This window comes from Notamacropus eugenii, chromosome 2, assembly GCF_028372415.1.
Source record: "Notamacropus eugenii isolate mMacEug1 chromosome 2, mMacEug1.pri_v2, whole genome shotgun sequence".
NCBI classification, from domain to species: Eukaryota; Metazoa; Chordata; class Mammalia; order Diprotodontia; family Macropodidae; genus Notamacropus; species Notamacropus eugenii.
Window position 1 is genome coordinate 54,260,460 of NC_092873.1, and position 14,827 is coordinate 54,275,286.

The 14,827-nt window shown below is 43.2% G+C and overlaps 1 protein-coding gene across 1 annotated transcript in view; it reads left to right on the forward strand.

The window, feature by feature from the left end:
• The first annotated feature begins 3,163 nt into the window (after window positions 1–3,163).
• KLHL6 (kelch like family member 6) overlaps window positions 3,164–14,827 on the forward strand; it is a 35,146-nt gene continuing 23,482 nt past the window's right edge. The window contains exon 1 of the mRNA XM_072640355.1: window positions 3,164–3,637. Within this exon, the coding sequence (XP_072496456.1) occupies window positions 3,378–3,637 (260 nt within the window). The 5' untranslated portion in view covers window positions 3,164–3,377. The remainder of the gene's footprint in view (window positions 3,638–14,827) is intronic.

Consider the following 14,827-nt stretch of genomic DNA (forward strand, 5'->3'; position numbering starts at 1 on the left):
TACTGTGGTCCTCTGTGCAAACAGAGACCTGTCATCAACATCTGTATTCTCTTTGTATCTTTTTATAGTAATTATGTGAGAAAAGGAATGTCAGGGAAAGTGAGGAAGGGGGAGCCCTTTGATCTCTCATTATTTCTCCACTCTTGCATTATTTCTCCACTCAGAATTCTCGGATACTGAGCAAGACAAAGTCTGCTTCCATATAACAGGGAGGTACCTGGTTGCAGACCAGATGTGCAGATGGAGTGTGAACACGCCACACAGACCTGGAGACAGTGATGGGCCAGAAAGGAAAAGAAAGTAACCAAGGCTTGCTCCTTGCTGGTACTGTGAGTCACGTAGACTGTGCAGGTATAGCAGGATGGGTGGGCTATCCCCTAAGCTCCTTTCCAGTTCCTCCAGGAGAAGAAAGTTAAGTTGTTTCTAAGCAACACCAAGTCACACAATGTAGTATTCGTGGTATAGGTCTCTACAGAAAGCTGGAGGAAAGTTTTCTTGCCTGATTATGGGATTGGGCATAAGTCTTTTCTATATTTAGGATCAAATATGAACTTTTGGACATTGAGAACTCTTTATAACCTGTTCTCGGTTAGGTAGGTGGCATAGTGGATAGAGTGCTGGGCCGGAGTCAGGAAGACCAGAGTTCAAATCTTGACTCAGACACTTCCCCGCTGTGTGATCCTGGGCAAGTCACTTAACCTCTGTCTGCTTCAGTCCCCTCAACTACAAAATAGGGACCAAAATATTATCTACCTCCTGGGATGGTTGGGAGGAACGAATGAGATGATATTTATAAAGTGCTTAGCACCATGTCTGCCACACAGTAAGTAGTTCATAAGTGGTTTTTCCCCCTTCCTCCCCACTCCCTCTTCCCAATCTTCTTGCACATCATTTTCTTCCATATATTTTATGGTTCAGCCATATTGGTCTATTCCTTGAGGAGCAGACCTACTTTCTCAAATTACATTGGAGCCTTCTACACTTTCTATAGGGATTTCTCTCCATAGGTCGTCATTTGTAGTGAGTATGGTTGTGCCCAGATGCCTGTGCTGGTCCAGGGCCATGGATGGAGCCCAGACTCATTATACACCAGAATAGGGTGAGTTGAACTCATTTCCTTCAAGTCTTTTCTCTAGTAGCAGCTTCTGCAGGGTCCCTGTCCTGGGTCCCCCTCCAAGGTTACCTTATACCTGCCTTAGACATGTTTTATATGTACCTGTATATGTCTATACTGTTTCCCCCATTAGAATAGGCACAATTTCCTTTTTGTCTTTGTAGCTCCTAATATATGGCCCAGCACATAGTAAGCCCATAATAAGTGCTTGACGATGAATGGATGGAGCTGTGGTCTGTATCCTACCAAGAGCTGTTATGAAATTACATTCAGCTGAGGTCTCTCTCCTCCAGTTTCCCACCTCCCAAAGGGGGGATATCCATTAGGGATCCCTGACACCTGATATATGTAACCCTAAAAAGTTTCATAAAATCATATATCTGGAACTGGAAGGGACTTCAGAGGTTAGCTAGTCCAACCCTTTTGTTTTACAGATAGGGAAACTGAGGTCCAGAGTGGGGAAAATGTGACGCATGAATTCATATAGATTGTGGCAGAGGTACCTGACTATAACTACCTAAATTGCACATATGACTCCCAGGAGTAGCCGATAAGCCTTTTGGGAGTATGCCAGGGAGACGCGATTCTATTTTAAGGATGGAAACCTTGGTCACTGGACTAGGATTAGAAGGACAATCTAAAGCCATGAGAACAAAACTTTCTTCTCATGAAGCTACTGCCTTCTACAGGAACTGAACCTGTCGTGTTGGTCATCCATATTTACAGCAATTCCAACCCAATGAAAAAAACAGATTTGTCTTCCTTGCCTACACCCACACCCAGTCTACTTTTGCAGAGTCCAGCTCTTGGACATCCCAAAACTTCCCTAGGTAGTGCAGGCAAACTATACTTAGATCCCCTTCCCAGCTGGGAAGCTTCAGTCCATTGTCTTTCATTTTTATTTCTTAGTTGGGCAATGCATTTCTCACTGTAGAAAAAGATGCTTCAGTGACTTAGATGATGGATGAGGTGAGCCATGGTGGAGGCCAAGGGCACAGTAATTTTCAGGTCTCAAGAGGGAGGAGGAGTCCAAAATAGTCTGAGACTTCTGGGTCCATGTTTCAGGTCAGTTCAGGCATTTCCAGCTTGTGCAACTGCGAGTGTGGAGTGGGCATGGAATCAGAGACTCATACAGAGGGAAATGGACTGGATTCTGTATCAGAGAACCTTGGTTTGAACTCCTCTTACTGCTTGAGTACCTTGAGCAAGTCCCTTAACCTCTCTAAGTCTCAGTTTCCTCATTTGTAAAATGAAAGCATTGGTCTGTATGGTTCTTTCTAGCTCTCTGACTCTCCACCATCTTATGACGACTCCCAGAATTATCCCAGTCAGTGCAGGAACCCACTTAGATATATTAAAAACACATTTAACAGCCAGGACCAAAGAGCTCCATTACACTTGGTAGCTGATCATCATATTAAGGTAGAAAATGGCTTGGATCAGTCCGTTGATAAGCTATTATTTATTAAAGACCTACTATGTGTTAAGCACTGGGGATACAAAGGAGAGCAAAAGACAGTCCCTGCTCTCATGGAGTTCCCAGGGCAATGGAAACAAAATGAAACCAGGAAGTTGTTATTATTCAGTTGTTTCAATCATGCCCAATTCTCAGTGATGCCATTTGGAGTTTTCTTGACAAAGATATTTGGTGTGGTTTACCATTTCCTTCTCTAGCTCATTTTACAGATGAGGAAACTGAGGCAAGCAGGATGAAGTGACTTGCCCAGGGTCACACAGCTAGTAAGTGTCTGAGGCTGGATTGGACTTCAGGCTCTGAGCTCCATCCCTCCACCACCTACCTGCCCCTGGTCAGGAAGACCTCGTTTAAAATCCTGTGTCAGATAATTACTAGTTGTGTGAGCGCAGGCAAGAAAGTCACTCGCAAGTTAGCTCAATTGTAAAATGTGGAGGATAGACTCAATGGTGTCCGAGAACTCTTCTAGCTCTAAATTTGTGATGATATGTGTGATCTGTGATCTGACTCTTCCCCTTACATCTCAGCTTCTCCCTTTGTTTGTTTGTCTGAAATCATTTCTAAATGCAGTGGTATTTCAAAGAAAGAAGAAAAAAAAGAAGTTGCCCTCATTTGTAGCAACAGGATGAGAAAGTGCAAGGTTTCCTGTTATGTGTATGTGTGTGACAGCTGTTGATAAGTGGAGGGCCTTGGACAGGAAATCTGCTTGGCTCCTACAGTGTGACCTGGGTGAAACATCAGAGCTCTTTCAGACTTGTGTTGACGGGATGACACGGTGCCTCCTGAAACATGGGAGACACTGTGGAAAAAAGCCTAGAAGGACCCCTTACTCCTCTGGACGAGGGCCATTCCAGGAAACGTGGGGATCTGGTGGAAATCTTGAATGGTGAAAAAGTGAAATTTGATGACACTGAACTCTCGAGAATTCTACAGAATGGTTTGGAAAACCTCCGACTGGAAAACTCCCTGACCGATGTCATCTTGTGCGTGGACATTCAGGAATTCTCCTGCCACCGGGCAGTGCTTGCTGCAGCCAGTAATTATTTCAGGTATATGATACCCAGAATGAGAGTAGAGCTTGGCATTTGTTTGAACAAGGATTTCTGCTGGTGCTAGATTTGAAACGAATTGATAGGATGCTGTAACCATGGTTTGAAAATCACCTGAGGGGAGATGCTAACAGAGAAGTCCAGACATGGGGAACCTATAGGCTATTTTACAGACTAAGTCATAGAAAAATCACCATTTGGGGGATACATTTCGATGAAAGTCAAAGCCAAGGGTAGTTGTAGAGGAAGATGAAATGGATTGAAACTCCTGGGTCTTGCTGAGTTCTGTTGGGTTTGTTTTTAATTTGGCACCGTTGTTATCTGTGTTCTTTGTAACAATACATTAGAGAAACAGGATGTAAAACAAGAGTCCCTTCTTTTTTTCGAGTTATAACATGAATTGCCGAGAATGCTCCAATTGACTTTGGATTCAGTGAACCTGAGTCCAAATCCTGACTCTGACCCTCTCTATTTGTCACTTCACCTTTCCTGGGTCTGAGTGTCCTCATTTGTAAAATGACTGTTGAACTAGGTGGTCTTTGTTGTGTCTTACAAATGTTCATTTATGATCCTATAATTAAGGGGCTTGGGGGGATTGTGGGTAGCAGAGGGAGAAGAGGTTATTTCAAGGGCTCAGAGAAAAGGAGGGTGCTGAATCTCTAAATCATATTGAATTATCTATCTTATCTATTAGCCTTGTTTATACCCATCTGATGGATAGCCCTTATTTTCACCAGCTTGTGCACTATGCCTAGAATTCTGTCCCTCATCCTCTTCACCTCTGGGCTTCCCCCAGGGGTCAGTTGAAATCCAGCCTTCTAGAGGAATCCTTTGTCTTTGCTTTTAACAGGATGCCTTCCCTCTGTTGATCACCTCTTGGCCCAGCATTTATTGATTGTACACAGCTGTGTGCATGTTGGCCCCTATTGGAGTATGAGCTTCTTGAGAGCAGAGACTGACTTCTGCCTTTCTTTGTATCCCCCAGCACTTGGCACAGGGTCTTGGCACATAGTAGACGCTTTAAAAAGCTTCTTGACTTGACTGATAGGAAGCTCATGGGAGCATAGATTTAGAGGTAGAAGGGACTTTAGATATCATCTAGTTATCAGCTCATAGGATTCTAGCTCTAGAGTTGGAAGGGACCTCAGAGGTCACCTAGGTCACTCCCCCTCCATTTTACCAATGGGGAAACTGAGGCCCAGGAAGGGAAGTAACTTAGAATGACATGATCATAAATATAGAGCTGGAAGAGATCTCAGAGATCAGATAGTCCATCACCTTCATTTTACAGACAGAGAAACTGAGGCCTAGAGAAGTGAAATGATTTGCCTTTGTCACCGGGATGGAAAGAAGGAAAGCTAGATGTTGAGCCCAAGTTTTCTGATTCCAGACCCAGTCTTCTTTCTAACCCAGTATGCTGCCAATACAAGTAACAAGGTGTTGTTCATAACTGATATGCCAGGGTCCCATGTCAGGGATATTCCTGAGGCTCCCGAGTCATGGAAAAAGGACAAACCATGTCATAACCCTTCTTGACATCAAGGAAAGGGATCTTTCCATTCACTATCTTAGATCACAGAGAGAAGAACAACTTTATTTTTTCAAGTTTTAATGGCTCCTTTTGTATTTATGCCACAGCGATTTATCAAGGCATCACTCCCATCTTACTCCATTGAACCCTTCCCTACAAAACAGCCAAAGGTATACAAACCAAACCAACTGAGTGAGGCCTGGTGTTTGAGGTTATACGGAACATTCTGCTTCACTAGTCCCCCACCTCCCTCCTGGGAGAACATCCTCTGTCCTCTGAGACCAAGACTGATCATGACAGTTATTCAGAGGCTGGCACTCAGGGTTGTCTTCATTTACATCATGGTAGCCAGCCTGAATGCTGACCTCCTGGTTCTGCCTGCTTCCCTCTATATTAGTTCATACACGCCTTCCCATCCGAACGACTGGCCTGTGAAAAGCCCAGCAGAGCAGGCTCCTCTCCTAGCAGGTGCTGAATAATATCTGCCTCATGGATGACAAGAAAGACCTTCTCTTTGTTAATGCATTTTTCATGAAATTCATAAGAATGGTTACTTTGACATCCATGGACAGAGTGGGAGATATGACTCAGACCCCTAAGACAAGCAGACCACTGTGTTAGGTCTACATATTGAATCCATCATCACTGCAGGAAAGAAAAAGGATAGAAAAAGCTAGGAAAAGAAAATACTAGCCCTGGAGTCAGAGGATCTAGGTTCCTTTGACACTTAATGCCTGTGTGACCTTGGACAAGTCACTTAGCACTTATTGGCCTCAGTTTCCTCATCTGTAAATGCAGGAGCTGGGCTAGATGGCCTCTGAGGTCCCTTCCAAATCTAGGATCCTATGAAATCCCCTTGACTTCCATGAACCTCAGTTGCCTCATCTGTAAAATAAAGGGTTTGGAATACAATGTTCCTTCTGATATATTTTGATGACTATCATTTCAGTCCGTGAGCAATTTGTCCAGTGTTGCAAATTTCAATCCTTTCATATTCATTTTGTGTGATCCTTCCCTTGGTTTTCTTAATATATCAGACATAGCCACGTAGCCTCCCGCTGCTTCTGTGTTGTCTCTCCGTCTTTCTACCCATCCGGCCCACTTCCCTTTTCCAGTCTTACATATTCACAGCGATGTTGCATGCTATTTATCGTTGGAAGAATTGTTCCATTTCCTGTCTGATAGTTGTCCTCTGCTTTTCACTCACGAACACTCTTGGATTGACAGGAAGCATTGTGAGAGCCCTGAATTTGAAGAAAAGGGATAGGAGGTCATATCCTGGCTCTTTGTGACCTTGGGTAAACCAAACAACCTTTCCGGGTCACAGTCTCCTCATCTGTTAAATGAAGGGCTTGGTCTCCACCTCTTAGCTGGCTTAGCTAGATCTCATGCCAAGTTTTTAGAGGGTGGATTATTTTCTTCAACAGCTTTGCACTGTTTTGTGAGTTGATAGGGCTTAGAATCTTCCATACTTCTTTATAATGCAGAGATTTGACTAAATTCTTGCATTGACTAAAGATACAGTGATGAAATGGGCGTGTCCATTTCCCATTTTTCTGAGTGTTTAAACATTTTGGGTTGCAATATTTATAATTGTTCACATCCTTTCCTCATTTCTTGACATTTGATGCTTACTTGGACTTTTGATGATAAGACCGCTCATTAACAGTTGGTTCTGAAATGGCTAAAATCCCACCTTCTGCAAGTTGCCTTTCTCAGTCCTCTTTAAACTTAGTATCATCCTTCTGATTCTATTCCCTCATGTATCCTGTCCATAGCTTAACAAATTCTGAATGGTTGAATGAAAGAAGTATTCATGAGTATTTTTCAGATGTTGTGTTTCTCCAGAGTTTACCTGATTCTGGTCTCTTTCATTTTTTGACCCCAAAGCATATTTTCCAATATAATTTTCACTGTTGTCCACTGTGCTCGCTCTCAGATTGAAGCCATTGAATATCATGGTCTGGGCTGACAAAATATGGGGGATCTTGTTGAGTTTTTCAAAGAATTTCTCCATATCTTTGGATGTTGGTTCAGACCCAGAGCCCCAAATTGTCCTCACTGTGGCATCTTTGCTTACACCCACTGAAAGCTCTTCAAAGTAGCAGGACCTCATGGCCCATAATATGTGAAGACACATGTACATCAGTACACGATGAAAACAAGTCTAACAAAGAGACAGGTCAACCATCCCTCCACTGAGCTGTAACTCTTTGGTCTTCTGATTTCATCATAGCAAAAATTTGTCAGTGTCTATGGGGTTCAATTCCTCTAAAAATCTATGACTGTGTTGGTCATTACTTCCAAAGTGTCAAGATTTTAAATTTCTAGATGGTCTAAGAACTGGTTGACTTTTAGCAACCTCTAACCTGAGTGTTGGTAAGCTAGGGTCCACAGCTCTGTGGATAGATTTCAAAGAATCCATGAATTTATTTAAAATTTTTCTTAGCTTCGTTTAATTAGATTTGATTTCTTCTATAATTCTCCATCTTTTATTTTAGAAACATGATTGTAAGAAAAGTTCCCTAGGTTTCATCAGACTCCCAAAGGAGACCATAGCATAAATGAAGTTAAGACCCCTGGTCTAGCTCATTTTCTTGTGGTTCCTTGTCTATAACTATAGGAACACAAGGGTGCCATAGAGGAAGGGGGGCTGTTTTGTAATTTTGTCCATTAAATGGATATAATTCATTCCTGGGTGGCTAGCCTCCAGATGGTGACCTCCATTCTACTTACCTAGATATTCCTTGGATAGCAGGGACAGGCCAGTGCCTTTCTAGTCTAGTAGAACTTGTCAGAGCTTGTACAAGCCCTAAGAACCCAGGATCTTTTTCAGGTCATATCAAGCACTGGAATAGGATTTATGTAAAGAAGATTTTTTTCCTTTTTTTAAAGAAAGGACCTTTGATTTCATTAGTGTAAGGAAATTTCAGTGAAGAAACTTCCTCTCCCGGGATAGACTGGCATCTATTCCTCCACTAGTAGGGTGTCTTAAAGGGTTGCTGTGGGTCTCTGAGAGTTAAGTGACTTGCCTTCAACGTTAGTTTTCTATCCTCTACATCAAGATTTTGTGTGTGTGTGTCGTAGACCCCTTTGGCAGTCTGTGGGAAAACCTCTTTACTTCTTCTCTAAATAATATATATATATTATTTATATATATTACATATATCAATAATATATTATTGATTGAAAGTTTCAATTTCAATTAGAGATCAGTGAAAATAAAGATGTATTCTCATCTAAGTTCACAGAGCCCTTGAAATCTCTCTACAGACCTCCCTGTTCTACATTGTATTGTCACAATAATTTATCTAGCACTTTTAAGGTTTACAAAATACTTGTAAATACTATCTCATGTTATCCTTACAGCAACCCAGGGAGAAAAGGGCTGTTACTGTCGTCATTTTGCAGAGGAGAAAACTGAGGCGGATGGAGGTTACGTGCCTTGTCAAGGATCACACAGTTAGTGCTTGAGGCAGGATTTGAACTCAGGTCTTCCTCTCTCCAGGTCCACCCCATGCTGAGCTCAATCTCCTCTCAGTATTAATGAGAATAACCAGAGGAGGGGGGTATTACTTGCTTCTATGTTTAAATAACATTTAAAAGGAAAACACTTCAGAATCATTATGTCTCTTCATGTTTTACTTTATACTTTGTCCTGGAGAGGGAGCTTGGGGCTAGACTCCTGTTCAAATCCTACCCACATCCTGTTGGCTGGATGAACCCTGGGGAAGTCACTGAACCTCACCATGCCTTTGGGAACCGTCTGAGGAACACCTTGGGGGTACATTGGAAGAGGGAGTTTCCTCACCAGGCGTCCTCCAGACAAATGAAGTCAGAGGCTTGATTCCCCTCAAAACCTCTACCAAAACTCCAGACAATAAACTATGTCCTGAAGCTTTGAAAAACTGTAACTGTAAGAAAAATATTTTATTCATTTTTCGTGGGTGAAAATGGCAAAAATCTTAGACACTGTCAGGATCTTGGCTTCTTGAACAAAGAAACAATGAAAAATGTGAAGGAAGGCCTCTAGGTTATTATTCAAAGCCAGGAAGGAGAGAAGTCAGGAGAGAACATAGACTAGCTAATTGTGTGTGTGTGTGTGTGTGTGTGTGTGTGTGTGTGTGTGTGTTTGCGTGAGGGCCTGTGTGTACAAACTCCCTCTGATTCCTGATTAGTCATTAGGGGATTTTCCTTCTCTTCAAACTATTTACTTAGACATCTTATCTTTGGACTCCCAGAGGATATTCTTTTAGCCATCAATGGGCATGGACCTAGAACAACGTGATCTTTGATTTCTAGCCTCCATCATTCTCTCTGTCCAGCTCTCAGAATCTTAGGGGAACTGAGGGCTAGTTTGCTCTGGATGTTACATGCCCCAGAAAGATCAGGAATGGCCTTTCTGCCCCAGTGCCTGTGTTTTGTAAATTGTAAGGAGCTAACCAGCTGTGAACAGTGAGTGTTGAACTTCGGAGGTTGGGAGAAGTACAATAAAATAGGTCTTTTTCCCCCCATTTATTTGCCTGTTGTGGTCACTGAGAACAGAAAAACAGAAGCTAAACTTGTCCAGGGAGGACTCCAGACTGATTCGGGCTTTCAGAGGTTCACTTGCCCAGTGACCAGGTCCCATATCCTTAAGGATCATCCTCAGTAGTGACTCACACTCCTGGAATGGGGTGAAACTGGTCAGGATGGAACCAAAATGAGGGCCAGAATGAGGAGAGCAATGAGCCTGCCTTTGGGACAGATATGTAGACTCTACTGCTTTTGACAGCAGGAAGAATTCATTCCACGTTGACCAGTGTTGGTCTGGATCTACTTCTGGATCTCTTAGACTTAGTAATGTGCATTTATTCCTTAAAATCAACCAAAAAATATTTATTAAACAGATACAAAGAATGAAACAATTCCTGCTCTCCGGGAGCATAATTCTAACAAGACAAAATGTAAGCTGCCTGAGGGTAGGGGCTGTTTCATTTGGGTCTCTGAATATGCAGCATCTAGCACAGTGCCTGGTGCATAAAGGTACATAAAAACTTGTTTATTGATCGGTTGGTATCAGGGCAAACAACCTATAGGTATACAAAAATGTACAAAATATAACAAATACATGATTGATATCAGGACAAATGACCTATAGGTATATAAATATATATAAAATAGAATAGAAATATAGGATTATTTTTTCGGAAGAAATAACAATAAGCACTTATTAAGTACCTACTACTTGCTGGACACTATGCTAAACACCAGTGGTTCAGAGAAAGATATAAAACAGCCCCCATCTTCAAGGAGCTGGGTGATGTTGGAAAATGATGTTGGGGGTGTCTCAGTGAGTTACAAACTCATAAGGAATCAAAGTATGCTATGGCGGTCCCCAAAGCTAATGCCATTTTAGACTAGCCTAAGAGAGATGTAAGGTCCGGGAGTGGCAAGGTCCTAATCCCAATGTATTCTGCCATGCCGGCCAGTGCCAAGGGATTTTCTTTCTATTCTCTTCAAATTAGCTGCTTAGGCATGTTATCTTTGGACTCTTGGAGGATGTTGTTCTAGCCATTGCTGGGCAATGCCCTAGAGGGATGTGATCTTTGGGTTCTAGCCTCAGTCATTCTCTCTGAATTCTGAAGAGTGTTCAAAGTGGGACAACCAGCCTACTGAAAGGTTGGGTTCATGCTATGGGTTTGAGCACTGGGAATGTTTAATGTGGAGATTAAAAACAAAACAAAACATGGTAGAGAAAGGGAGACAAGATTACTGCCTTCAAGTATGTGAAGGGTCATCATGTAGAGAAGGGGTGAGACTTGGTTGTGCCTTGCTTTAGGAGGCAGAATTAAAAGCAGCGGGTAGAAATGGAAGGCTTCACAGTTAGAGGTGTCCAAACATACAATGACCTGCATTTGGTGATAGTGGATTCACCCTCACTAGAGAACTTCAAGCAAAGACTGGTTGACTCTTTTGGGAGGACATTGTAGAACAGATTCTTGGTCAGGTCTGGGTTGGACTTGATGGTTTCTGAGATCCCTGATCACTTGGAGATTGGTTTTATGATTCTTTGGAGGAATCCTAATCATACTCCAGGTCATATAGGACAGAAGGAAGAAAAACAAAAAACAGAAACTGTTTTTGTCCGCCACGGAGAAGTGTCCTCATTTATTCTATTTATATCAAGTTGGAATCAAAGGTCTAATCAAACTGGCTTTTTCTCTCTTCCTCATGCATGACATTCCATGTCCCATCTCCATGTTTTTCTCTGGCCATTCCTCATGCCTGGAATCCACTCCCTCTTCTCCTTTGCCTCATAGAACCCCAATCTTCCTTGACACATGGTCCAGGCAGTAACTTCTACATGGAGCCTTTCCTACCCCACCCCAACTTCAGTGCCCTTGCTCCCCAGCTGTCTTGTATTTACTCTGCATATATATTTGTTCCTTACCTGCCTTGGAATCCCAGCTGCTGGAGAGTACAGTGTTTCAGTTTTGCACATAGGAAGGCTAAATAGATGGTTCATTTATTCCTTCAGTTTTGCCTTTTTATCAGCACTTAGCACTGGGCATGACCCCCAGTAGTCACTTAATAAATACCTGTTGATTGACTGATGGATGTTTGCCTTCATACTTGCCTCAACGTTATCTTCTGACACTATAAATAGCAGCCAGGCCTGCTTGACCCTCCATGCCTCGTGAGTGATTCTGAACCTTTTCTTCCTAGTGTAGCAGCATCTCTCTGGAGTCAAAGATGTCCCTCCAGGGAACCCTGGCTCAGGAAATAGTCTAGTTTGGCAGCTGAAAGTTTTTCACATAGAAGAGGGATTAGCTTTGTTCTGCTTGGGGGGTAGGTGGGAGAAGGTAGGAAGCAGTAGTTTGTATAAATTTCAAGGGGGAAACGTCAGGTTTGATTTAAGGGGAAAAACTATCTTAATGATGAGAGCCATGCAGAGATAGAATGTGCTGCCTCCGTTGGCTTTTGGCAGCATCAGCCTGTCAGGAGGGCCCTTCTCCCAACTCACCCCCCACATGCTGCAGACAGCCCTGGGCTTGCAGATCCTGGGTCAGACCCTGCAGGCTCACCACCTGTCCCCTTTCCACATGCCCAGACACCTAGCCAGCCACAGGCCTCCCTCCCTCTACCCAGCAGAGGTCAGCTGACCAGGGAAGAAGAGTGGACAGGCTGGAGGGTCCTGATTTTTTTCTGCTGTAACTTCAGGTTTTGGTTTCCTTAGTGTGAGACAGAGACTCCAGAGTGTTTTCACAGCTGCAGGGCAGACAGTCTTGTGGCCAAGGCTCTGCTTCAAACTTTCTCACTGACTCACTGTGTGATTATTGGGCAAGTTACTTGCTCTTGGCCTGTTTTTCAGCTGTAAAATGTGGATCCTAATAGCTACCCTTGGTTTCATAAGTGTCTTGTGAGAATCAGGGAGTCACTGTCTGGAAAATTCAGAGAGCCCTGCGGGAGGGAAGTTTGGTTTCTGACATATGCAGGATCCTAGGATTTGGAGCTGGGAGGGACCTTGGAGACCGTTGGGTTAACCTCCTCAGCCCCATTTAACAGATGAGCAAACTGAGGCCAAGAAGTGACTTGCTCAAAGTCACACAGTAATATCTTATATTTCCAGATCTATGCAAAACCACTAAGGGATGCTTAAAAAGGAAATTCAAAGCAAATGCTTCTGGCAGCAATGTAAAAGCAGGGAGAGATATAAAGGAGTAGAATAGATTGACTGAGGCTCCACTGCACCCCAGGCCTCCACAGAAGCAGTCTGGTACAATAGAAAGAACCAAAGATTAGGGGGCAGGGGATCTGAATTCTAATCCTGCCTCTATCACTTACAACCCATATAGCCTCAGGCATCTCTCCTTAATAGGGATGCAATTTTCTCATTGGTAAAATGTGGTTGGATTAGACGTCCTCTAAGGGCCTTTCTAGAAGCTGGGTGGTACAATGGATAGAGCACTGTGCCCAGGATCAGGAAGAATCCTCTTCAAGAATTCACATCTGGCCTCAGATATTTATTAGCTGTGTGACCCTGAGCAAGTCACTTCACCCTATTTGCCTCAGTTTCCTCATCTGTAAAATGAGAAAAAGGAAAGGGCAAACTATCCAGTATCTTTGCCAAATGGGGTCACAGAGGTAAGACTGAAAAAACAACTAAACAACATTACCAACCTGTAACAAGACCTACTTCCAGTCTTCACTGGCTGAACCCAAAGAATCAGGCATGGAACCAGGAGAGAAGTGGGCATGGACGAGGCCCGAGATAAGAAAGACAGAAAAAGGTGCCCAGGGTGCCTGGCTTCATGTGTGAGCTGAGGGAAGGGTTTGTTAAGAAGAAAACCATGTCCACCATGATTAGCTCACGTCCTGTGGGACACCTCAGGTTACCCAAATCAAAACTAAAACGATCAATGGAAAAACCCCAGCAATCATGACAGATACATCTTTAAGAAACAATTAATGTCTATGAGAAGGTGAAGCCTAAACACTGGGCACACAATGAAATGAAAACATTTTTCTAGCACTCCAAATAGACTGGTAGAAAAACTTCTGTGGTTTGCTGGGTAGGGATGATTTTTTTGGGGGGGGGGCACATCTCCCAATGTGTCTTAGTCAGTCAAGAAGCATTTATTAAACACTTACTAAGTACCAGGCACATATCCTGGGTTCAGCACATAAAGAAAGACGAAACACTAAGTCCCTAACCTCAGGGATTTTCCGCTCTAAAATGGGGGATGGGGAACCAACATGTAAAAAACTATGCTCATATAAAATAGGTACAGGGTAAATGGAAGATCATCTCAGAGGGGAGGCACTAGCAGTAGGAGGGGGAAGAGAGGATCTCAGGAAAAGTTTCTGGCAGCAGGCGGGATCTGAGCAGCAGGAAGCAGAGGTGAGGAGGGAAAGCATTCATGAGGGGCCTGAAATACAGAAGACATGAACATCACCGACCAGACCAGGCTGCAGTGCCCTTATGATGCTAAACAACCAATTTGTTTGATGTTGCGAGTGGGCCATTAGGAAAGAGGAATCATGGAGGAGATGAAGGAGGTCTAGATGAGGTCTGAGGTCAGGAAGACCCGAGTTCAAAACCACTTCTGGTACTTGCTACCTGTGTGACCTTAGGCAAGTCCCCAAAACCTTGCGGAGCCTCAGTTTCCTCATTTGTAAAAAAGGTGGTCAAACTAATTGAGCCTTAAGCTGCCTCCCAGCTTTAAATGCATGAACCCACGAAACTGAGAACCATTTTGCATGTCTTTGCTCTATTTTACAGATGGATAAATAACTGATTATAGATTGTCCTGGACTCCATTATGGAGGTAGGGGGAAGGAGGAGGAGTAAGCATAGAAAAGATGTTTTTTAATCAGGTGAAATTTTTAAATAGTTTGAAAGAGATGGTATAGACACCATCTTTGGGATAGAATCCCAGGGTTTTTGTCACCAATGTTTGCTGTCATAGGAGAATTCCTGGGTACCAGGATGAAAAGTGGAATTCCAGGTGGGGAGAGGGGTCAGGACTAGGGTCTTCCCTAGACATACCTGTGCTTCAGTGGACCCAACCCAGGCCATTCTGGCAAGTCATTTTATTGGGAGAGGAAGTGCATCCAGGCTCCCAAAGTCCCATGCACACTTTGAATTACAGTAGGGTAGAACCAGGGACCCAGGT